Source organism: Hemitrygon akajei, chromosome 16, assembly GCF_048418815.1.
Source record: "Hemitrygon akajei chromosome 16, sHemAka1.3, whole genome shotgun sequence".
NCBI classification, from domain to species: domain Eukaryota; kingdom Metazoa; phylum Chordata; class Chondrichthyes; order Myliobatiformes; family Dasyatidae; genus Hemitrygon; species Hemitrygon akajei.
In genome coordinates this window covers 86023942-86050750 of record NC_133139.1, presented here as the reverse complement: position 1 = coordinate 86050750, position 26809 = coordinate 86023942, and the positions used below count along the sequence as shown (strand labels likewise).

Sequence of the window (26809 nt, the reverse complement as noted above, 5' to 3'; positions counted from 1 at the left end):
GCCGGTTTGATTTGTGCCCCATCCACCCACCTTAAACATTCCTTCCACCGCTGAGACAGCATGGCTGCACTGTGCACCATCTGTAAAATGCATTGCAACAGTTCATCTCAGCACCTTCCTCCAAAACGCACAAACCGTACTGCCTAAATGGACACGGGGTCACCAGCTTCTGCTGGCATTGTTGGAGATAAATTACTCGTCCTTCCTCATTGCTGGGTTTAAACCTTAGGGCAATGTGGGACCACCGTCACCACAAACAACAGCAGTGGTATAGGGTGGCGGCTCAGCACCATCTCTTCAAGGGCAATCATATACGTCCAACAAACAATGGTCTTGCCAACCTTCCATACATCTTGAGAATGAATAAATGGTAGAGAAGGAAGTGGGTCACCCAGTGGGGTTGGTAGCTATAAACAACAGAAGTCCCAGAAAACTCCACAATCAAAGAAAGGACAAAAGGTCCTCATCAAATGACCCAAGACTCCTAAACCCAAGTTCTAAACAAAATCGTTCAGGGCTCTCTCTGTATTTTATATGAAATGATAGACTACCCGCCACCATCCCACAACTTAGAAAATTGTTTCACTTCTTACCCTCACTCAGGCACTGGAACAGAAAACCATTATAGAAAGGTCCACCAGCTCTGTCCCAAGTGGTCACAATGGACCACTGACCGGTGGACACCTGATCAGAGGTAAACATGTGCTAGCACTGCGTGTGAAACACAGTAGCAACCATGCACTGTGCTCCATTTTTGACTTGGATCAACAGCACAACATCTTAGAAGGAAGGATCAAAGTGCAGCCACTTCCGTATTGCATTACGATCAAAGATAAATATCTTCGCTGGAGGCACAGGGTTTAGGACACAGAGGGGAAAATAAATCAAGATTAGTTGAAGTGTTAACATTTTAGCAACAGTCTGAGGTAATTAATGTTGTCCTTGATCTCAAAAGAGCAAAGAATCAAGATCGAAAACAAAAGGCCCCAGGCTCTTGGCCTTTCTGTGTAGCAAAACATATTCTTTTAAAAAAAAAATCCAATACTCTAACCGTTCAATATCATGTCACAAAACTGAATGCCAGCCTGGCATTTCTGAAACAGGGATCTAAATTTGAGGCTCCCTCTCAACCAGGAGGCCACTTGGACGGAAGCTGCCATGCAGCCAAGCCAGGAAAGTCAGGTTTATCCATAAACATTGTCATATAAAAAACATACAATTAAAAAAAAGTCACAAACATTAACCAGTAAATTGGTACACAACATTATGTTCTGAATGCCTGCAGCCTGGAAACAAAGTCATGCAGTGAAGGGCAAGGAACAGTGGTTCAGAGCTGGCTTGGCCCAAAGGCAGCAGTATCACAAGATACAAAGGGCCAGCACATCTCCCAGTCCTTCCATCCTGTAGCTTCATTCGGACGGCATTCCATAGGCAACAGCAGTCTCCAGAATTGTATCCAAGTAGTGTGACCCTTGGCACTGGGTCACACACTATCAGCACCAGAATTTCAGCCCATGTTTGAATTTCATCCTCCACTAACACCCTACCTGGTTAGGAATTTATTGTTTGCCACTTCTAAAGGCATTGATTTGGCAACAATTGGACTTCTGAAGGAATGAAATTCTGAAAGTGGAATGAAGAGGACTTCTGTTGCTGGCTGAGGATGTGTCTCTGTCCCCCTGCACCTTCAACTGTTCCCAATCTCCAAAATGAGGATTTAGAAGGGTAATATTAAGATCTGATGTTAGGGTGTTTTCTTTGGGGTTAGGACATATAGCAAATAACTTCAGCAACTACCTTCAGCCACCAACCTTCAGATCTGAATATAGTCTGTAGATTAAATTTAAAATGGAGCTCTGGGCAATGGGCTCTTAAAAGTTGTGAACTTTCAGTTAATTGGAATGCTAATTTAAAATTTATTTGTGCCTGTAAGAGTGGGTGCGAAGAAGCAGGTGTAAAAGTTACACCTAAATCGAAGGAAAGTATTGCAGATGCATTGCAAATATAGAATTGTCCTCTGATATTTAGCATATAAAATATCATGTAATGTTGGGTCCAGCAGACCTCTTTCTCCAAAAGGGTCTCAACAAGATGCCTGCTGTGTGTCATTGTGTTGAATAAAGAGACTATTTATATCATACATTTCTCCAGTGACTTTGTTCATGCGACAACACCTGATATAATATTTCACTGATAAATGATAGATTAAACACTGGCCACTGTGTTACCGTAGAAATAACTTGGCAATGGCGTAAAGGATTCTTCTGCTGGTATCAGGGTTCAAATGAATTTTTAGTTTTTGAGATTCCTGCACATCTATTTTGCCACAGTGGTTGCCTGAATCTACACATTCTCAAAGTACTGCAACATTCTGAGGAGCCTTCCACTGCCTCACCCACACCGGGCTCAGGTAAATCACCTGTAGCGAAGAGCAGTAAGCAGATCATCTCTCAGCTTCCCTCTACAACTTGAGGACAGTGTTGCCTCAGCAGCGACAAACCAAGACCACGTGCACCCCAAGTCTCTTCACCTCATCTAAAGACACTTAATGTGGTTAGCTGAGGCTTTATAAGGCATTGGCCAGACCATACTTGGGAGTATCGTGAGCATTTTTTGACCCTGATCTAAGAAAGGATGTGCTGGCATTGGAGAGAGGTCCATAGGAGGTTCACAAGAATGATCCTCAGAATGAAAGGGTTAATGTATCAGGACTGTTTGATGGCTCCGGGCCTGTGCTTAGGGAATTTAGACGAATGGGGGGGGCGGAATCTCATCGAAACCTATCAAATTTTGAAAGGTCAAGATAGACTAGACGTGGAGATGTTTCCTAAAGTGGGGTAGTCTAGGAAAAGAGGGCACAGCCTCAGAATACAAGATGTCCCTTTGGAACAGAGATGAGAGGAATTTTTTTTTTAGCCAGAGGGCGGTGAATCTGTGGAATTCATTGCCATAGACGGCTGTGGAGGTCAAGTCATTAAAGCAGAGGTTGATAGGTTCACGATTAGTAAGGGTAATGGGGAGAAGGCAGGAAAATGGGGTTGAGAGGGATAATAAATTAGCCATAATGGAATGGCAAAACAGACTTGATGGCCAAATGGCTTAATTCTGTTCACATATCTTATGGTCTACTAGAATCGGCCACTCTCCATGCCATGTGTTAACCTGTCCCAGGGCATTCTGCAAATGTTGAAGCAAAAGTCTCTGCAACCACTTTGGATCAATATTCCTGGGATCACAATTATAAAGGATTGCACAGGCACAATGAACAGAATGCCATTCCTTGTCCGATAAAACCTCTATGCTTCCAGAAATTAGATGGGCCAAATGGTCTATTTTATTTGTTCACTAAGCAGAAATCTGAGGAGTGGCCATAATGGGGGGGGGGGGGGGGGGTTGAAATTCGATAAACTTTAATGAGAGAAATTAATGGACACCAAGCCATTGCAGTAAAGTCATCATTAACACATAATCTGTGATAATATTTCAAAATATCTTCTTGTTTTAAACAGTTTAATTGTAGGTTTAGTATTGATGACATTGACTTAGCAAATAGAATTCTCTTAATTACAGTGTGAAAGTGCCCATTACAAAATGTTTATTTGCAACGTTACAGTGACTGTATTTAAGGAATGTGTATGAATATCGATTTCTCCTTCCAGTGAAAAAATTTTCCCTCCCCCTCTCTCTTCTTCTATTCCGCACTGTAGCCTCTTACCTCTTCTCCATACCTGCCTATCATCTCCCCCTGGGTCCCCCTCTTCTCCCCTTTCTCCTGCGGTCCACTCTCCTCTCCTATCAGATTTCTTCTTCTCTAACCCTTTATCTTTTCCACCCACCTCGCTTCACCCATCACTTTCTAGCTCTCCTTCTCCCCCTCACCCCCACCTTCTTATTCTGCATTCATTTCCAGGCTTGATGAAGGTAAACATCGACTGTTTACTCTTTTTCTGTAGATGCTGCCTGACCTGCTGAGATCCTCCAGTATTTTCTCTGTGATGCTCTGGATTTCCAGCATCTTCAGAATCTCTTGTGTTTATTAATTTAGGCCAAACTGATCTCCCATGGGATTGTGGCAGTTTGTCTTAAGCCACCAGTGGCTAAGGTGGAATAATACTTAACCCAAAACTAAGTCTATTCTCTCTGCCTGGCATCTGTCTGAAACTCAGCTGAATCCTGACAACACCTGACTCTGACCCTATTGGTGAAACCTTCATCAACCCTTTGCCTCCTCTGGTCATGACATTCTATAAAGTCACAGAGAACCACAGCATAGAAACAGGTGCTTCACCCATCGAGTCCTTGGCAGCCCATCAACAACCCATTTCCACCAATCCTACCAGGGCAGAGTATCACCACTGATTTTATGTGGAAGATTATCCTGGAGGGATCAGATGGCCTTTACTGCTTATTGGAAAGTGGCGGATCTATTCAATCTGACACTTGATGCTACCTTTCCCTCTGCGCCACACCAAGCTCTCCAAACACTGAGCACCTTTGTGGCTCTGGACGCACAAATACCCCACGGGCACCACATGAGCCAGGATAGGGATATCCTCTGTGCTCTTCATTGTAATGCTTGAACCAGTCTTTCTTCCCCCTGCCCTAAGTACACTTCTAACTCTTTTCATTCTCAGGATATGGGTGTCTCTGCCCACGTTGACATTTAACGTGAACTGCTTATTAGGAGAACTTAAAACTGCTCGCTAAGGCAGAACTGCACCATATTTCACAGTGTCAGAGACCTTGATACTTCAATGGGTCTCATTTTCCAGCAAGTGATCTGTCAATGATCCTGCTCGCCCCCCATGTTCTCTCTCACCATTAACAACAAATGAAATGTTCTTGGCTGGATTCAAAGCAGTTGGATAATGACAAGGAGGTAACCCATTTTGTTTTTAAGCACCAGACAGGTGGAATTTGCAATGCAACACCTGAGACTGTGGAAGCAGATTCAACAGGCGTCTTCAAAATTGAAGTGAGATAAATTCCAGAAGGAGTTAAGTTGAAGGAATGTGGTGTAAGAGCAAGACAGCATCAATAGTTAATTTTCCTTTCGGAAAACCAGTGTGATCTCAATGGGCTGAATTGCCCACTCCTGCACCAGGATTGCGGGCATATGTATCCCACAGGACAATGCACAGATCTTTAAAAACGTCGGAGCTTTGGTCAGTAAATCACCAGAGAAATATTCACTCAGAAAGAAGAGACTGCTGCATGAGGAATGATTATTTTACGTTAAGAAATATAAAACATGATTTATGTTAAAGAAAGATGTTCCTGTATTTAAATTCACATTTAGTAACATGTGGTTAGAGATACAGGGCAGAACAGGCCCTTCTTGCCCAACAAGCTATTCTGTCCAGCAGCCCACTTTCACCCCAGCCTAATCACAGAACAATTTACAATGACCGATTAACCTACTAAACTTTATGTCTTTGGGCTGTGGGAGGAAACCGGGGCACCCGGAGGAAACCCACACGGTCACGGGGAGAACGTACGAATGTACGACGGCCCCGGAGTTGAACTCCAAAACTCCAGAATGCCCCAAGGTGTAATCGTGCCACTAACCGCTACGCTATCGTGATGCCCCCGAGCACGTATGCCTGTTCTGATCAAGTGGATAAGATTAAAACTGGATGCATCTGAGTGGCAGGGGGCATGCAAGAAAAATGAAGCACTAATCTTTGCTGTCACAATGGGATCTGAATCCGTGTCTGGTTTAGCTCGGCTGGAGTTTGCATTGTGCATCAGACATTCGGGCTTGGGTGGGTTGGTTTGAGACTACATTGCGTACCATATGTTTATGCCTGGGTTGGTTTAGCATACATTCAGCTTTGGGTTTGTGAATACAAGAGATTCTGCTGATCCAGAGTAACGCACAGAAAATGCTGAAGGAACTCAGCAGCTCACGTTTGTGCTAATGAAGGGTCTCTTTATTCCTCTCCATAGATGTTGCTTCTCCAGCATTTTGGTTATAAATGATGCCCAATCATTTCCTCAATATGGTTGGATAGCCTACCCAGACAATCTCCAATACTTTGTACAACAAATGAACAACTGTTCAAGGAAATTGAAAGATTGGAATGTCACTAGTCAATAGGTTCTTTTGGATCATTATAGTTACAGTAATATCTATGATCATCTGGACTGAAAATTACAAGTTTGAAGCTTCATCCGGGTTCAGATTGGCCGTGTTCGATTCAGATTTGGGTTGAATTTTAACTTTACATCTTATCTCACAGCTTCAGTTTTCAGGATTCTTAGAAGTTTTTTTTGACAATAGAAATAAATCCTCATTGGAGAGATTCTGTGGAAGGTGGCCTCTTCGACCTCTCACAAAAAGGCAACGAGACTGATCTCACAATAAAAAGTTTTGGCTGAGCTAAGAGTGGCCAGCTTTCTCCATGGATCCAGCTGTGGCAATTGGTGTTTGAGAGGCAGGAGGTTATAGGTTGAAGTCCTTTACACACAAAGATCTAGGTTGAGTGCTGAGAGATGGCTGCTTTCTCGGAAATGGCACCTTTACTTGAGATGTTAAGCCAAGGTGTGGTATCTGGATGTAAAAGATCCGACCCACCCTGTTTTAAGAAGAGCAGGTCAGAAGTACCTGGGGTAAATATTCAGCCTTTTATAAATTATCTGGCCATTATGGCACTGGAGCTGACTGAGTTAAAACTAGCTGCCGTGTTTCCCTTACAACACACACGAATTCTGCAGTAACTCGGTAAGTCAGGCAGCATCTATCGAGGGAAATCAGCAGTCAACATTACAGCTGAGACCCTTAATGTCAACTGCTCTTTTCCCTCCATAGATGCTGCCCAACTTGCCAAGCCAATTGCTCAATTTCTCCTGCATCTGCAGAATCTTGTGTCTGCATTTCAGTTACAACTGGCACCTGCTGTAAAGCACTCTGGGATATCCCGAGAGTCGCTCCTGAAATGCAAGTCTTTCTCTTCACCCCAACCGTTACTGTGGAGTTAGTGTCCAGTTTCAGGATCCCTCCTTCCATTTCAGCAGGCAGGGAGAACCTGTGGTGGTAGTGCTGGGGCTGGTGGTGTGGAACGGCAGAAGGGAATGATCTTGGCTTCCAATTAGGACAAATACTTTGTTGGCATCACTCCAAAGGCACCATGATTAAAAGTCACCATTACATTTCTACAACACCTTTTAACATATCCTAAGGTGTTTTGCAGTCCTTTTCAAGTTTGGTCCCTTTCGTGTACTAGCTAATTTAGACTCAGCATACTCCCACGAAAAATAATGGCTAAATCATGATGTTGTTGAGGGTGAATACTGGCCAAGATGCCAGGGAGAACTGTCCCCACAAACTAACACAATGGGATGTTTTACGCCCAGCTAAGAGAGCATTGCTTTAACATCTTATCTGAGAGTCAGTCCCTACAACACTACTGCACTCTCTCAGTGTGGCTCTCAGACTGGTCTAGAACCTTCTGAATCAGAGGTGAGGATGTGAGCACTAAGTTGTAGCTGAAATGGTCACTGTGATTTGATTCTGGAAGGAAAGAGGACTCTTTAAGTAGAAAGAAACCAAGGGTCAGGAATGTATCCTTGTTTGGCGTGCTAATCCACCACATACAAATGGCTGGAATTTGCATTTGCTTCTGAAATCCAGTTCCACACAAGTTCAGCTTGTCTACCAAGGAGGAATTTCAACCCCTTAATGCTACTTTGATACAAATCAAGTGGCCTTCTAACAATGGGAGAGACACCTCATGTAATCTGACTCGACCTCTCCTCCCCTATTAACCAAACTCAGCCTAGGAATGGATGCCAAATTAGTGATTTTATTACTTCTAGATACGTTGCAATCTTCATTTACTTTCCAATATGTTCTGCATTGCAGTAGAGCTCACTTTACATAGGACATCCCCATCAGATGAAGAGACAGATTTGAACCAGCAATGTGTTCCCATCCCTGGGCTGAAAGGATAGGTCACAAGTTCAATTCCTCCCATTCTCCCATTTCACTTCTAGGTGCCAGAGAGCTGACCTGCTTCTGGGAAATATTGATGATACACCCTACACTGAGATGAAGGGTCCTGATTTCACCCCTCATCAGATTAAGAGGGCCAGAGCCTCACCCCACAGCGAATCATACAGGCAATGTTCCCGCTATACAATGGTACTCATTTTGGCACTGTGCCACCTGGTACCCAGCAGACAATACTGGGTATAGACTTGGGAAGAGGACTGGATAACGTCATCCAATTATCACCAAGAAGTGCTTTTACTCAAAAGTTTGTGGATGTTTAAATTCTTTCCCCTGGAGAACTGTGGATACTCAAGTTGTTGAACATAATCAAGGCTGATTTGTGGACCTAGAGGCAAACAGAGAGAAACAGGCAAGGCATGGTACCATCCACACTATTGAACAGCAGGAAAGGTCAGCTTGAAGGGCTGAATGGTTTGCTCCTGCCCCTGTAATTCTAGACAAAAAAAGACGCTCACCAAGCAGTACATCCAATCAACAGTTTCAAACTTTCACAACGGAATCAGCCACACCGGTAATGTGTGTCCTAGCTCCTTTAAGCACAGCCATTATTGCAGTTCCAAATCCACGTTAATCAGGAGGACAACATCAAACGTTAACCAGACTCCACTTACGCAGCGATCGAGAGATTGGCAGCCGACAGCGGGCTCACTTCCGCCACTTCCTTGGCCTTTTGCAAGGCAAGCTTCTGATTGGCTGCCTCCTCCTCTTCCTGTTCATCCTATTGTGACACATTGAAATCATCTATGAGCGACCTAACCAGACTGTCGAGAGACACAGAGCAGCAACGGTGGTAATACCATACGCCAACTGTCGAATGGCTGCAATACTGGCTGTTGCAAACTGCGACATTGAAACATAGCACCGGTGTGATGCAGCTGTTAATCACCGCACCCAACCATCAATCAGCCGTGTCAGACTTATCTCTGAGTTAGTAAATGGTTGGGTCCACGTACAAGGAGAGTGCTTCAGTGGGTACTGAGTGTGGTATTAACATCTTAAGAGCTGTTGGATTACACTTAGTGGCCACTTTATTAGGTACACCCGCTCGTCAATGCAAATATCTGATCAGCCCATCATGTGGCAGCAACTCAGTGCATAAAAGCATGCAGACATGGTCAAGGAAGGGGGGTTCAGTTGTTGCTCAGACCTAATGTCTACATGGGGAAGAAATGTAATCTCAGTGATTTCGACTGTGGAATGATTGCTGGTGCCAGACCGGGTGGTTTGAGTATCTCAGAAACCGCTGATCTCCTGGGATTTTCACACACAAGTCTCTGGAGTTTGTAGAGAATAGTGCGATAAGCGTAAGAACATCCAGTGCATGGCAGTGCCAGGGCAAACAGGCCTTGGTCATGAGAGGTCAGAGGAGGATGGCCAGATTGGTTCAAGTGGGCAAGAAGGTGACAGTGACTCAGATGACCACACGTTATAACAGTGGTGTGCAGAAGATGATCTCTGAAGGCACAACACATTGAACCTTGAAATGGATGGGCTACAACAGCAGAAGACCACACTGGTTTTCACTCCTGTACCTTGTAAAGTGGCCACTGAAGGTATGTGCTAAAACTTAACCCTGTCTACCCTCTTGTACGTCCTCACTACAAGAGGTACTTACCCCCTCACTACAGAACACTGGCCCTTACTGCGCTCCCAGCTGTAGTAACAGCTGCGCAGTTTGGTCACAAGGTACTGGAGAGGCTCACAGGGGCAGGCAGCAGGAGGCCGAGGGACTGGCAACGTTTTGGGGCATCACAACTAAGGGTGTGGAGGAGGTGAGGGGAAAGTGTCTGAGGGGGTGAGGGGGAGGATCAGTTTGAGGAGGTGAGGGAGTGGGTCAGTTTGAGGAGGTGCAGGGCAGATGGTCAGTTTGAGGGGATGAAGGGGAGGTGGTCAGTTTGAGGAGATGAAGGGGAAATGGTCAGTTTGAGGAGGTGAAGGGGAAATGGTCAGTTTGAGGAGGTGAAGGGGAGATGGTCAGTTTGAGGATGTGAGAGGGGAGATGATCAGTTTGGGGTGAGGGGAGAGGGTCAGTTTGAGGAGAGGGGGAGTGGGTCAGTTTGAGGAGGTAAAGGGAAGAGGGTCAGTTTGAGGAGGTGAAGGGGAGAGGGTCAGTTTGAGGTGAGAGGGTCAGTTTGAGGTGAGGGGGTCAGTTTGAGGAGGGGGAGTGGGTCAGTTTGAGGAGGGGGAGTGGGTCAGTTTGAGGAGGTAAAGGGAAGAGGGTCAGTTTGAGGTGAGGGGGAGAGGGTCAGTTTGAGGAGGTGAGGGAGTGGGTCACTTTGGGGTGAGGAGGCAGAGGGTCAGTTTGAGGCAGTGATGGGGAGAGGGTCAGTTTGAGGAGATGAGGGTGAAGCAGGGCGATAGGTAGGAGGGAGATGATGGGCAGATGAACCAAGTAGGGGGAGCAGGAGGAAGAGGGTAGGAGTTGGGAGACAGAGGCTGGTGGGTGGTAGGTAGACAGAAATAAATAAAAGCAGATGGAGTCAGATTTGGAGGGTAGGGGAGGGGAGTGGTGGGGTGGAAGGGGAAGGCTGGAAGGTGATGTGGAGACATGAGGGTACGGATGGTAGAAGCTGATGAATGAGGAAGGTGATAAGAGGAACCAGGTAATGGGCAGGTGCAACCGTTTGGAGCAAAACGTGGGATACCAGGCAGGTACAGTGGGATAGATAGCTAGAACCAGGTGAAGGAATGGAACAAAACCGGGTGATGGAGAAGAGCTGGAAGTGGGTTTGGAAGGCCTGTGCGGATCAGACAGAGCGACAGGAACACAGGAAGTATGGGCTATGTGAAAGTGGAAAACTCAGTGTTCACATCATTGGGTTGTGAACTACCCAGGTGAAATATGTATTGTTCTTCTAGTTTGTGTTTGACATGGCAGACAGCACTACTGTTAGTCCAGAATTGCAGTCTTATACCTTTGTCAGCTCCTGTGCATTGGCAAGGTTGTCTACAGCAATGGCCAAGAATACATTCAGTAAGGTATCTGGTCAGCCAAATGAAGGTCAAAACAGGAACAGAGCAGCGCAAAGCAAAACACCCATACGAGATCAAATCCCAGTCATTGACAGACAGATATGGTTGTTAGATATTTGTTCTTAATTATACGGATCAAAGGGGGAGAATCTAGCATTGTAAAAATGTTGAGCCCACAATCCAGTTCTGCTAAATAAGAACTGTTGGGAACAGGGTTCAACATGAGTCATAACATTGTAAGATACTTAAGTAGAATTAGGCCATTTGGCCCACTGAGTCTACTCCACCATTCCATTTCCCTCAACTCTATTCTCCCACCTTCTCCCTGTAAGATTTAATCTCTTTAGCAAACAAGCACCTATCAAGTTCTGCCTCAAGTACACCCATTGGCTTGGTCTCCATAGTCCTCTGTAACAATGAAATTCCACAGATTCACCACCATGTGGCTGAAGAAACTCCTAAAAGAACTTCCTTTTTTAATTCCAAGGCTGTGGCCTCGGATCCTAGAATCTCATACTAATGGAAACATCCTCTCTACGTTCACTCTTCCCAGGCCATTCAGAATTCAGTGTGTTTTAATTAGGTTCCCCCTTATTCATTTGAACTCCATTGAGCACAGGTCCAGAGCCATCAAACGCTCTTCATACATTATGCAATTTATATCATATACGAGTAACAAATAGCTTCTATCCTGGATCTCCAGAGATCAGAGGATTCAAATGAAATCTTCGAAGGCACTTTTTATTGACCAACATTCATGAACAATTAGTGAGGGACCTTGCCAATGAATGCCAGATTGATGAATAGATTAAAGGAAGGAGACCGTGTTCAGGTGGGTGAGGAAGAAGGAATAATAAAGGTCCCTGGTCATCCAGCACATGTGGCTTGATGTAAAATACTACATCTTTACAACAACTAATAGGAATATGTTGGTATAGTATTCCACATTCCCCGACATGGAAATAATTGGCCAGAAGGAACTACAGTCTACAAATTAATGTATTTGGATGAGTAAGGGATAGAGAGAAGCAGACAAACCAGTTGCCTTTGTTTCCCCCCCATGTTATGGACTGTAATTTCTCATGGCCAACAAATATAACCTGCTCTATCAGGCTGGAGCCAAGCTCTTGGGAAGTTAGACTGATGCCAGACTCTGTGCTTTGAAATGTCAAGGATACAGTTGCCGAAGAGAGTCAGGACGATGAAGTAGACGGAGGAAATCATCCCTCTGTTGACGCCACCCTGGGATTCTATGCCGTCATACATCACCACGTTCCAGTCTTCACCCGTCAGGATCTAGGAGCAAAGAAATGTGACTGTCACTCATCACACTGTTTCTTTTGCAGACCTGGGGTAAACAGGGTTGCACAGAGCAGTCCTGCCCAATGAACTTTACACAGCTCTGCAGCTTCCTAGGATGTTTGCAACTGCGGGGACCCGGAGGAGGCCATCATCCAAAAACGTACAAGGATTTGCCTAACCTTTCTCCACTCCTAGAGGGACCATCCCCGAGATTTCGGAGTTAGCATTCCGTCCCCATGATTCTGATCTTCAGACACTCACTGTAGACTGGGAAGCAGGAAGGCAGATGGAGCGTGGGGTTGGTGCAGCAAACTCTTCACTGACTCCTCCTCAGCCTGGGTGGGGCAGTCATGCAAAAGCTCCATCCATCTGCCCTGCTCACATGCACCCTCACCAAGCTGGACTTACAACAGGGTGCCCCAGGACAGGGAGACAGAGAGGGACAGAGAGTGGTCTCTCTCTCTCTCTATATATATATATATAGACCACTCTCTCTCCCTCTCCCTCTCCATCTCTCTCTGTTTCTCTGTTATATATTAATTATAATACATACATTTGGTGTACTCCCCAGCACCAAGAAACCTGGAAGCTGCAATGTACTATGTGTGACAAGGACAATGTTTTAATTGAAGTTTAATAATTTAATTTTTCACAATGCAAATACATTAGTTTTGAACAAAACTACTTGGCAGGAGACGAGGATTAGGGTTGGAACCTAGGAAACTGCACCGCAGCACAGGCCTTTTGGCCCAGCATGTTGTGCTGACTTTTTAAGCTGCTCCAAGACCAATCTGACCCTTCCCTCCCACATAACCCTCCATTTTTCTTTCAACCATTTGTCTACCGAAGAGTCTCTTAAATGTCCCTGATGTATCTGCCTCTACCAACGTGTCCCACGCACTCACCACTCTGTGTGAAAAACCTACTCTGACAGGTCCCCCATACTCTCCTCCAATCACCTTCAAATTATGCCTTCTCGTATTTGCCATTTCTGCCCTAGTTTCTGACTGTCTGCTCTACCTAAGCCTCTTATCATCTTATATGCCTCTATCAAGGCAACTTTCATCCTTCTTCATTTCAGAGAGAAAAGCCCTAGGAATCCAGTGAAGACTCATATCACTGTGGCGAGATGAAGCTGGGCTGTTATTCACTGATTACAGCTTAACAGGCCAAAAGCCTGAGGAAAAAAATCATCACCATTAAATATGGTTCAATTGGCCATATTAATTGCTTGCACAACACTAATTGGTTGGGTGAAGTGCTCTGGGGCTTACTGATGTAAAAGACCACTTAAAAATACCACAGATTATTTGTTTATTTAAAGATTTAAATCAGCACAATTTTTTTAACCCGCGACACAAGTGAATGGAGGGAAGTTCTGTTGTGCTTACTTGTGGCAAATTTAGAACATAAAATAATGCACACAGAGCTGAACCGAAATAAGCCTTTTGCTTTTGTGCTTCACATTCTGTGTTTTTCTCATTTTTTGCTGCAGTTGTGCGTGGGAGTGTGGGGGTTTGATGTTTTTCTTTGAGCGGGTAGGATCCATGGCTCTTTGCTTCGTGACTGTCTGTGGGGAAGACGAATCTCAGGGTTGCATGCTGCGTCCGTACATCGATAATAAATGACCTCTGAAAATCTTGAATCTTTGAATACAGCACAGTACAGGTCACATCTTCAGTCCATGATTTTGAGCTGACCTTTTAACCAAATCTAAGATCAATCTAACCCTTCCCTCCAACATAGTCCTCCATTTTCTTTCATCCATGTGTCTATCTCAGAGTCCTATAAATCTCCCTGATGAATTCACCTTGACCACCATACCTGGCAGTGCGTCCAAGCATTGATCACTCTCTGTGTAAAAATCCCCCCCCACTACACTTTCCTCCAATCATCTTCAACGGGGTTAACCAAAGGTGTTATTCTCTTTTCAAAATGTACTTTTCACGACCGCAAGGCCCCGCTGGACATTAAGAACTTAAAGAGCTGGATTTGGTACAGACTGTGACAGAGAGGAGTCAGTGTGCAAAGGTGATGTGTAGTCGAGTAGTGAGTGATCATTTTAGTCACCTTCCTTGTGATCACAGCACCCTGCTGGTCCTTGCTCATAGTAAGGACCAGGCCTCAAGCCGTGGTGTCACCCGTTTCGGAGTTGGATGCTCCATCACAGTGCTCGAGGCGGTGCAATGCGGTGTCCATGCGGGGGTCAGTGCTGCCCCCCAGTGTTCACAAGCAGTAGTGTGTTCGACTGCAGACTGCTGCAACGTTCATCGACTCAGGGACTTGGACTAAGCGTTTTTTGTGTGGCTGTATTTTACTGATCTCTTCTATGTGCTATGTGTGTGTGACTGTTGACTCTGTGTTTTGTACCTTGACCCCGGAGTAACGCTGTCTCATTTGGCTGTATTCATGAACAGTATAGTTGAATGACAATTAAAAATTCAACTTAAAAACCTTGGCTCTCTCAACCTATCGTCGTGGGACATGCTTCTTAATCCGAGCAGCATCTTGGTGAACCTTGACTGCATCCTGTCGAAAGCTTCTACATCAAGTTTGAGAGCACTTACCTGAAACACAGTCATTATTGCTGCAGGAAATGTGTCAAAGTTGGTGGAGGGTGTACCAGACTCAAAATTAAACCTGGAAAATATAAGAAAGAGGGAATCAAACTGTGTTTTTATTTTACCTTTTCCGTTAAAATGGAGAAATGTGCCAATGTTTGCAACAGTAATGTTGAATTGTTTCTGAAATCTGATCTTAAAGAGACAAGGGAGGCCATTCACTCCAGCAGGTCCATGCCAGCACCTGGGGGAGCAATATCATCAATTCCTCCTCTCCTTCTCCCCCCTGAATCTTTCAAATTTGCTCTCCCTCACAGGGAGTTGCTCACCAACTCCCCTTTTGATTCATTTTATAGCATGAGACATATGAGGTGAATTAGGCTGTTCAGCCCATCGAGTCTACTCTGCTATTTCATCATGGTTGATTTATTACCCCTCTTAACCCCATTCTCACACTTCCTCCCGTAAACTTTCAAAGGCCTATCAACCTCTGCTCTGAATATACCCAATGAGTCGGTTTCCACAGCCACCGGTGGCAATGAATTCCACAGATTCTCCACTCTCTGGCTAAAGAAATTCCTCCTCATCTCTGTTCTAAAGGTACATCCTCGTACTCTGAGGCCATGCATTCTGGCTCTAGACTCCCCCACTATAGGAAACATCATCTCCATGTCGACTCTATCTAGTCTTTCACTATTTGACAGGTTTAACAACCCTAAGATTGTTATAGCCAGTGGTGGTAATGGGGACAAGCTCCCACTACCTATTAAATGCTCCCAGTGGCATGTGCCTCAAATAGCCTCTGACAACCAAGTCCAGCTCCTGGACTTCATGTGTGGCTTAGCTACCATGCCCAGTGGAACCATTTTGCCTGACAGGAGAAGAGGCAAAGGTGGGTTACTGGAACCTTAAAACCAGTTGCTTCAGGCTGATGGGGCTCGTCAGCTCATCCTGGAGAAAGGAAACTCTGATATCTAACCTCCGCTGCCTTACAGCTATACCCGCTCACAGGGAAGGTTTCGGTAGTAAACTCCAAACGATAAATCCAGAGCTGGAGTCCCTGAGACAGTCCCACATTGAGTTCAATGCTGACTGGCAACTCCTGCGACGCTGCTGGTGCCAAACTGTATCAGTCTCTGCCGTTCCTTTGGGCTCATCAGATGCGTGGAGAGGGGGGAGCTTGCTACACGGGTAACAGCTTGCTCTCTATATCGTACTGCCAGGCTTGCGTATATAGACAGCTAGGATCAAGGCCTCAGCTCAGTTAACGTGGACAGATTGGGCCTCCCTCCTCATTCTTCTAAACTCAAGTGAGTACAGGCCCAGAACTATCAAATGCCTCCTTATACATTAACCCTTTCAGTCCCAGATTAATTGTCATGAGCCTTCTCTGGACCCTACAGGGATAAGATTAAGATTAGCTTGATTTGTCACGCACAGCGAAAGCATTAAAGCATTTGGGGAAATGTGTTGTTTTGCGTCAACAACCGATACAGTCCAGTGATTGTGCTGAGGCAGCCCACAAGTGTCACCACACGTCCAACGGTGGTGACACCCTTTCCATGGATCATGTTGAGGAAGCCCATAGGTGCCACCAGTGGCCACACAGGATGCCAATAAATCAGCACCACCTTCTAGTGCTTCTTTGGGATGGGGAGGAAACCAGGGAGAATGTTTGACATCCATGGAAGCAGTAGCCATGGTCAGGATTCAACCCAGGCTGGTGGAGCAGTGGGACCACGGAACTGACTATGGAATACAATGCACAGTCTCTGTTGCTATCATGTTACCCACTAAGCATGGACACCTGTGGAAAGCTTCTGTTTTCCCTACAGTTGTTTTACTCTCATGCACCGAGCTCTATTGCTGTCATGATGAAGCTTTCTCTACATCAGGCCATTGCGTGTGTGACATTGCAAGTGCAACCAGAGCAGCATCAGGAATCACGTGGGCTGGTCAATCCTGACCTCTGGTGTTGTTGCTGAGGCGTCTGTCTGTGTTTCAGAGTCACAGGACCATAAGAGCACAGAGACGTGCCTTTCAGCTCAACTCATCCATGATAACCAAGATGCCCTCTTAAGTCACGAACATAACAAATTCTACAGACTCTGGAAGTCCAAAGCAACACACAAAATGCTGGAGGAACTCAGCAGGTCAGGCAGCATTGCTGGAAATGAATAAACAGTCGACGTTTTGGTCCAAGACCCTTCTTCAGGACAGAGAAGGAAGGGGGAAGACATCAGAATAGAAAGGAGGCGGGAGGGCGGAGGGCGAAGAGGCGAGCTGGAAGGTGATGGGCGAAGCCAGTTGGGTGGGAAAGCTCAAGGGCTGGAGAAGAAGGAATCCAATAGGGGAGGACCCAATTAGTTCCCCCAGGGTCACTACCCCTTCCCTTTTTTCCTATGGTCCACACTCCTCTCCTACCAGATTCCTACTTTTCCAGCCTTTGACCTTTCCCACCCACCTGGCTTTGCCCATCACCTTCCAGCTAGCCTCTTCACCCACCCCCCTCCTTTTTGTTCAGTTATCTCCCCCCTTCCTTCTCAGTCCTGAAGAAGGGTGTTGCCCGAAACCCCGACTGTTTGCTCTTTCCCATAGATGCTGCCTGACCTGTTGAGTACCCCCAGTATTTTGCAGATGTCCAGTTAAAGTAGTTTCATTTGCCCACATTTGGTATTGATATCAGTTTATAATTATCAAACATACCAAGATACAGTGGAAAGCTTGTCTTGCATACTGTTCATACAGATCAGATCATTACACAGAGGCCTTATCGTGGCCTTACACCTTCCTGTCCGCCCGCACTGCACTTTCTCCGTAACGCTTTATTCTGCATTGTTACTACTTTTCCCCTGCACTACCTCACTGTACTGACCTGATGGAATGATACTTATGGATGACACGCAAAACAAGGTTTTTTCACTGTACCTTGGTACACCCTCCGAGAGGACCACAGCCTTGTCGTAGGGTTTGGGGGCTTGCGTGTCTCAATGACCCAGAGAGCAATGTCGGCTGGAGTCAGGGCTTTATGCTTTAGCTCTTGGTAGAGTCACCCATGTCAAACAGGTCAAAGGGTAAGAGTGGTCTACCAGTCCTCTAGGTTTGGGGGTCTAGCTCAGGGCTAATAACCCTGAGTGGTCAAACAAAGCTGTTACAGAAACAACAATGATGAGTTCTTCTGCATCTGAGTCCGATGGTATTCCTGTGTCTCAACCCGGGACTGAGAACCACAGAACATTACAGCACAGAAACAGGCCTTTTGGCCCTTCTTGACTGTGCCGAACCATTTTTCTGCCTAGTCCCACTGACCTGCACCTGGACCATATCCCTCCATACACCTCTCGTCCATGTACCTGTCCAAGTTTTTCTTAAATGTTAAAAGTGAGCGCGCATTTACCACTTCATCTGGCAGCTCATTCCACACTCCCACTACTCTTTGTATGAAGAAGCCCCCCCAATGTTCCCTTTAAACTTTTCCCTCTTCACCCTTAAACCATGTCCTCTGGTTTTTTTCTCCCCTAGCCTGAGTGGAAAAAGCCTGTTTGCATTCACTCTGTCTATACCCGTCATAATTTTATATACCTCTATCAAGTCTCCCCTCATTCTTCTACGCTCCAGGGAATAACGTCCTAACATATTCAACCTTTCTCTGTAACTCAGTTTCTCAAGTCCCGGCAACATCCTTGTAAACCTTCTCTGCACTCTTTCAAACTTATTAATATCCTTCCTGCAATTTAGAGACCAAAACTGTACACAATACTCCAAATTCAGTCTCACCAATGTCTTATACAACCTCACCATTACATTCCAACTCTTATACTCAATACTTTGATTTATAAAGGCCAATGCGCCAAAAGCTCTCTTTTGACCCTGTCTACTTGTATGACTGACAGTAGTGAAAACTGTGAGGAAGCTACTGACAGGATGAAGGAAGCCCTGAACACCGCCCGAGATGGAGAACCTTCATTGCTGCCCCAAACGCCAGTGGCGTAACAGGCAGTGAGTAAGTAAGTACCTGGGTATATGTGACAATAATAAACCAATTTATCAACTCATTCCCCACTTGATGGCGGACCTGATCAATGATTAAATCACAGACAATAAGTACTTACTGGCCACCAAAGAGTTGCATTCCTAAAAGGGCAAAGACAACAATAAAGAGGAATAACAGGAACAATAAGCTGATGATGGACTTCATGGAGCTCAGGAGGGAGACCACCAAGTTACGGAGAGAAGCCCAATACCTGGTGAAGAAATAGAAATCCCTTTCAGTTACAGTACAGCTCTAGAGCGAGACATTATTGATACAGCATTTACCCCTGTGGCAATGGAAGAGAAGTATCGCAGGTAAACCGAACTTTGTGCACTCTTGCTGATAGCCCACACTCCACCAATGTTCAAAGCACACATCTGTACAGTCACTCAACTATTCCCCCGTCACTGCTCCTAGACTAGACTATTCCATTCTAAAGCAAAGGACAATCTGCAGGTGGAACTCAGCAGGCCGAGCAGCATCTGTGTTGGGAAATGAACAGCCGATGTTTCGTGTTGAAACCATGCATCAGAATTCCTGTGTGCAGGATTTCAACCCCAAATGTTGGCATTTCCTTTCCTCCAGCTGACTGTTTGTTGCGTTATATTCCAGCACCTTCAGTCTCTTGTGTGATTCCATTCTCCGCTGCCCTTGTCCTGCCCATCCATCACCTATTTCCTGACCTACACCTACTCCTGGTCATACACCATTCCTTCTTAAAGTGCTCATTGTTGATTTAATCACACCAGGCTCTTGGTCTTTCCCTATCCCTGGAATCTCTTCTAATCCCAAAATTCTCCAAGTTCTTGGTGCTCCTTCAGATCCCTGACAAAGGTTACACTTTCAGCTGCAAAGACCTTAAACCCTGGAATTCTTTTTCCAACAATTTCCTCCTGTTTAATGCTTTTTAACACCCATTCCCGCGGACAAGCTTTCTGTTATCTGACCTAATACCTTCCTGTGAATACGTAATTGTTTAATAATGATCAAGCAAGGCATTATGTGATATTTTTTAATCAAAACAGATGTCACATCAACACATATCAACGATGTGTTCATTGTATATTTTTGTTTAGTTTAAACAGCCCTGAACCGTATCAGACCGACTGCGAGAACGTGGCAAGTGCACGTGCAGCTGGTTGGTCGTACAGTAAACTGACTGGGTCTCCTGCGCTGGAGAGATCCTTCTCTTTCAGCGCAGGCTTCGAAGTGCATGCTCTCTCATCCCGGTGGGCCTGACTCGTCGCTCCCAGTTGAAAGTTGCCCAGCGTGTACCGTGGCTAACATGACTCAGTAAAAACGGTTCATCTGACAACTATTTTTGGTCTTACTCTGCGCAAATGTAACAAGGTCAATCTTCCTGAATGATACTCGTCCTCTCCATTAAATATCAGAGAGCCAATCCAATTTAAAAATAAAATTGATCTGCAACCTTAGATCGATAATGCAGCCCTGGGATGAAATTACACACAGCGGCCACTCTATTAGGTACCTTCTGCACTTAATAAAGAGGCCACTGAGTGTATGTTGGAGGTCTTCTAATGCTGTAGAAATTCCACTCCAAGGTTCAACATGTTGTGCGTTCTAAGATGCTCTTCTGTACACCACTGTTATAACGCATGATTATTTAAGTTACTGTCATTTCCATATCACTTTGAACCAGTCTGGCTATTCTTGTCCAACCTCTCTTATTAACAATACATTTTTTTTGTTTTTCACACCATTCTCCATAAACTCTAGAGACTGTTATTTGTGAAAAATCCAGGAGAGCAAAATTTTTGAGATACTCAAACCACCCTGTCTGGCACCAACAATCACGTCACAGTCAAAGTCACTTAGATCACATTTCTTCTCCCCATGCTGACTTCTGGTCTGAACAACAACTGAACCTCTTGACCGTGTCTGCGTGCTTTTATGCATTGAGTTGCTGCCACATGATTGATTGATTACACATTTGCATTGGCGAGCAGTTGTACATAATAAAGTGGCCACTGAGTGTAATCCAACAACTCTTAATGCGCAATACCTCCTCAGTACCCACTCCCTGTATGTGAACCCAACCATTTACTAATTCAGAGAGAGGACTGACACAGCTGATATATGACAAGTGACAGGTGGAGCCGGGTGAGGGGGTGAGAAGCTGGGAGGTGATAGGTGGAAAAGGTAAAGGGTTGAAGAGGAAGGTGCCTGATAGAAGAGAAGAGCGGGCCATGGGAGAAAGGGAAGGAGGAATGGCACCAGAGAGAGGTGATGGGCAGGAGAACAGAAGGGAAAGCGCAGGAGGGGAGCCAGAATGGGAAATGGAAAAAGAGCGAAGGGGGAGGGGGCAGAATGTTAATCTTCATGCTGTCAGGTTGGAGGCAACTCAGACAGAATGTGAGGTGTTGCTCCGCCATCCTGAGAGTGGCCTCACCCTGGCGGTAGAGACGGGAATGTGAAGTTGATTTAAAATACGTGGCCACCAGATAATCATGCCTGCTGTGGTGCTCATTAGTGCAGTCCCCCAATCTATGGCGAGTCTAACTGCTGTGAAAGAGTACGGCATACCGAACAAGTCACTGAAAGACTTGAAGATGAAGACTTGCCTCATCTGGAAAGACTGTTTGGGACTCTGAATTGTGATGAATGTCTTTTTTTCCCCCTGTACAAATGCTAGTTAGGGGTCAGGAACAGGGAACAAAAGACATCACCCACAAGAAAATTTGCCCACAGTCACCAAATAGCCCTGATCACCTGCCTCTGAAACTCATTTCCACTGAAGTCAACAAAATAATACTTCATAAGGGACGGAGCACTCGGAATCAATCATCTCAATTCATTGTCATGTCATGATCTCACCTATTTCGAATAATTTTACTCTGGATCAGCATCAGCTTTATTACCACTGACAGAAATCGTGAAACTTGTTGCTTGCGGCTGCAGTACTGTGCAATTCATAGAGTGAAAAAGCACTACAGTATAGGGACACGCCCTTCAACCCATCTAATCCATACTGAACTATCATTATGCCTGGTCAGATCAACCTGCACTCCAATCTATGTACTTGTCCAAACTTCTCTTCACTGTTTCCATTGGCAGCTCATTCTACACGCTCATCGCTGTCCCTCTCACGTTCCCCTTAAACATCTCACCTTTCACCCTTAACCTATAACCTCTAGTTCGAGTCTCCCCCTACCTCAGGGGAAAAAGCTTGCTTGCATTTACCCTATCTATACCCCTCATAATTTTGTATACCTCTATCAAATCTCCTCTCATTTTCCTACACTCCAGTCCTAACCTATTCAAACTTCTCCTAGAACTCAAGTCCCGGCTTGAATGTACTATACATTACAGTAAGAAATATATATGAAAAATTATTAAATATGCAGTGCTAAAAAGGAACAAAAATATTGAGGCAATGTTCATGGGTTCATTGACTGTTGAGAAATCTGATTAATTAAATTTAACTCCAGTCAAGGTGACCAGTGAATCACACTCACAGCTACGTGACCATCAGAGGCACCGCGGAAAAAACTTACTTTGTGACTTTGAATATCCGGAGTAACCTCAGTGCCCGTAAGACACTGATGCCAAAGGAGGTGCCAGGCTTGACGGCAGCCCAGAGCACTTCAAAAATACTGCCTATAATAACCTGCAAGAGGAAGATCACCGGTCAACAGAGATGGAAAAGACGCCAAATACTGAAAACAAACATACATTTGGCAGTAAAGAACAGATATAAAGAAGCTGTTAACTCTGGATGGTGAGTGTGAAGGAAGAGGGTAATGTTTTGTGATTAAGAGGCTGGCCAATCAGGATTGAGTTGAGGAGGAGTTTCCATACCCAGGCGGAGTGAATATTTGGAACCTGATATCCCGTCAGACAGGGTATATTTAGCATTGAGTACACTCAAGGCTCAGATCAGTGAATGGTGAGTCTCCCTCTAGGAGACTAAGTTCAGAATCAAAATCATCTTCATTATAATACCTTATCTGCCTCTCCACCTTTGGCGATGAACACTGAGGCATAAACTGAGTACTGGGCTCCAGGAATCACCCATACAAAGGCACAACAGTGGCTAATCTGATCTCAGTGGAGGGCAGATGTTACACCCTGGCCTTTCCTGGTTCTCTGCTTATCTGTATGGCTGCATCTACTGACCAAGTCCCCAGGGAGACCCCCAAGGATGAAGGTGCGAGAGAGAAATCACAGGACGTCACTTACCGCGCAATCAAAACAGTTGAAAGAAGAATGAAAGTAGGGTCTTGTGCCCAGACCGTACATTTTTATAAACATTTCTGACATAAAGAGTCCTAAGAATATGAATTCTGCATAGTCTGAAACAGAAGGAAACGACAATGCAGCATGTTAAATAATAAGCCAGCTGGTCATTCGTACAAAAAATATTGTCATGTTCCATTACAAAAAGCACTTTCCATTACATTGGGTAGTTAAAATTGCCCAACGCATCACTGACATCAGCCTACCCACCACTGACATCAGCCTACCCACCATCAAGGACGTAAATATAGAAAGGTGCTGGAAAAGGGTCAGTACCATCACGTGGGATCCCATCCACCTTGCTCATCGACTGCTTGTCCCAGTCCTGTTGGGAAAGAGGCTTTGCAGCATCCACACCAGGACCACATTATTTTCCTCAAGCAGTAAGGCTGATCAACACCTCCACCCATTAACCCACTCCTCCACACTCCCCACAACATTTCCTGTCAGGGTCACCTGTCAGATACTCCTGTATCTAGCATCAATATACATAGTATATAAGCTATTTTTATGTATTTATATTTATTGTGTTTTTTGATGCTGTATCAGATTCGGAGCAACAACCATTTTGTTCTCTTTGACAATTATTCACTGAAAATGCCATTAAGCAATCTTGAATCTTGAAAAGGAGGCTGGGAAATTAGGTTGCTCAAATCCAAGTTAAATATCACTTGACTTGTCTTCTACCAAGCAAGGTCTTCTATGGAAATAGGCGAGAAATGTTTCCCTGAAATGAGGCATGCAGGTTTGCTGCATGATGCACATTTCCAATCTACAAATTACAAATCTTGCTCAATCTGCACAAAATCTGGGACTTTTTTTCCAATTGGAAAAAATTTTAACTCATTCTTTAAATTTATTTTCAGAACTACTCCGAGTCTCCTCTCCCACTCATTTGGTTTTCTCTTGCCCTCCCTTCTTACAGAGTACTGTTATATTTGCATCCTTCCAGTCTGTGGGAACATTCCGGAATTTATGGGATTTTAGAAGATAACAATCAATGCATGCCCTATCTCAACAGACACTTCTTTAAAAACTTTGGGATGCCAGTCATTAGATTTACTGTCTTTGAACCAGCACGAATAATCTCAACAATGAACCGGTTCTGCAACCTATGAGCTCACTTTTAAAGTTCAAAGTAAACTTTTTTATTAAAGTACATATATGTCACTATCCTGGGTTTCATTTTCTTGCAGGCCTACTCAACAAATCTATAGAACAGTAACCATAACAGACTCAATGAATAACAACAAACTAGGGCTTTCAATCAGAGTGCAAAAGAGAACAAATTGTGCAAATGCAAAAAGAAGAAATGATAAGTCAATAAGCAATAAGTATTGAGAACATGAGATGATGAATCCTTGAAAGTGAGTCCACAGGTTGAGGAAACAGTTATGGGGTGAGTGAATTTGAGTCAAGTTATCCCCTTTGGTTCAGGAGTCTGATGGTTGAGGGGTAGTAACTGTTCCTGAACCTGGTGGGGTGAGTCCTGAGGCTCCTGTACCTCCTTCCTGATGGCAGCAATGAGAAGAGAACATGTCCTGGGTGCTGGGTGTCTCTGATGATGGACGCTGCTTTCCTGCGACAATGTTTCATGTAGATGTGCTCAATGGTGGGGAAGGCTTTACCCGTGATGGACTGGGCCACATCCACTACTGTTTGTAGGATTTCCTGTTCAAGGACTCTACAAATGTTCACAATATTATTTATTCATTTGCATTTGCAGTTTGTCTTTTTGCACATTGGTTATTTATCCGTCTATTTATGTGTAGCTTTTCATCGATTCTCTTGCCTCTACTGAGAGTGCCCGCAAGAAAATAAATCTCGGGTAGTATATGATGACATTTACGTTCTCTGATAATACATTTGCTTTGAACTTTGAAAATACTAGAAGCATTTAGGAGGTCAGACAGCAACTCTGAAGTGGGAAACAGAGTTCATGCTTTAGGGAAACAAGAAACTGCAGATGCTAGAATCTGGAGCAGGAAAAGAAAGCACTTGCTGGAGGGTACTGGTGGTCCAGGCAGAGAAAGTAGAGGGAAATGGACAGTTGAGGTTTCAGGCTGAAACCCCGTATCTGGTCTGTTAATGTTTTAAGCTGAAGACTTTTCAGCATCTTTGAGCTGAAGCATTAACTCTGTGACTTTTCCCAAAAAATACTGCAAAGGACCTTCGACAGCAAACAATGTCTGCTTCCCTCTCCGCGGATGCTGCCTGACCTGCTGAGAATTTCTGGTATTTTCTGTTGCTTTTTCAGATCGTAAACAAATTAACAATGGTATGTACAATGAACAGGCCTTGATTAAAACAAGTGACCCTGAATAAGAAAGGCAAACACATCCTCTCGGTGAAGCCCTGATTCTCTTCAGCTCCCCAACACTCCAGGTTAAGTCCCACAATACTTACAGAGGAAGTCGGAGAGCCAGTCTGGCTGCTTATAATGCACAATCGCAACACACAGAGTGTTGAGGGCTACCAGACTGAGGACAGTCCAGTAAAAGGCCTGAGTTTTCACTATCCGTCGGACAAAGAATCGAAAGCGTCTTTCCTTCTTACGGAAAAATGAAGAACCCTCAAGTTTGGCACTTTTGATACTTGCTCTTGTGAATGGAGACCCTGTTCCGGAAAGAGAACTAGAATTAGTGCATCTGTCAACACTGCTGTGTTGCTCCTGCTTGAGAGCATAAGATATATGATCAGAATTAGGCCATTTGACCACTGAGTCTGATCTAACATTTGATAATGGCAGATCCCCATTCCCATCCCCATTCTCCTGCCTTCTCCCCAAAACCTTTGACACCTTCACTAATCAAGGATGTATCAACCTCTGCTTTAAATGTATTCAATGATTTGGCCTCTACAGCTGCCTATGGCAATGAATTCCACAGATTTACCACTCTTTGGCTGAAGAAAGTCTATCTTATTTCTGCTCTAAAGCAACATCCTTCTATTCTGAGGCTGTGCCCTCTGGTCCTGCACCCTACTACTGGAAACACACTCTCCATTCCACTCCATCGAGGCCTTTCAATATTCAAAAGGTTTCATTGAGATCTCCCTCATTCTTCTGCACTCCAGCAAGTACTGGCCCGGAGCCATCAAACACCCCATTCATTTCTGAGATCATTCTCATAAACCTCCACTGGAACCTCTCCAAGGCCAGCATATCCTTCCTTAAGCATGAGGCCTAAAACTGCTCACGATACTCCAAATGTAGCATGACCAATGCCTTATAAAGCCTCAACACTTCATCCTTGCTTTTATAGTTGAGTCCTCCAGAAATGCGATTCTCCTTCATGTTGCTCCTTGAGACGTTATCTTGGTCTTGAAGCTGCACCTTGACCGGACGTGGCAACTGTTCAGTACCAGAGGTAACAACCTCCAAGCTACTCAGCTGTAGAATCCCATTGGTACAATTCCAGGCCAGATATTTATCCCACCAATCATATAGACCACTGTAAAACTAAAGGATGGCTATCCTCATTTTAGGGAGGAAATTCCCGATCTTGTGGAAAGTACGGCTGCCAATTGGGAAGTGCTCAAACTCAGGGAAGAGCAAGACACTAGTGTTGGCGGAGCAGAGAGATCTGAAAATGAAAACGGTTCTAAAGCTGGAGGAGACTACAGGGACAGAGAAAGGGAGGGCTGAGACCACGGAGGGATCTCAGC

General features: G+C 44.8%; 1 protein-coding gene across 1 annotated transcript in view; it reads right to left on the bottom strand.

The window, feature by feature from the left end:
• The window catches only part of cacna1aa (calcium channel, voltage-dependent, P/Q type, alpha 1A subunit, a), a 478641-nt gene that overhangs the window by 186909 nt on the left and 264923 nt on the right, over window positions 1-26809 (bottom strand). The window contains 8 exon segments of the mRNA XM_073069345.1: window positions 8626-8732; window positions 10930-10997; window positions 12166-12283; window positions 14857-14929; window positions 18963-19094; window positions 22402-22514; window positions 23087-23199; window positions 25550-25759. Of these exon segments, the coding sequence (XP_072925446.1) occupies window positions 8626-8732; window positions 10930-10997; window positions 12166-12283; window positions 14857-14929; window positions 18963-19094; window positions 22402-22514; window positions 23087-23199; window positions 25550-25759 (934 nt within the window).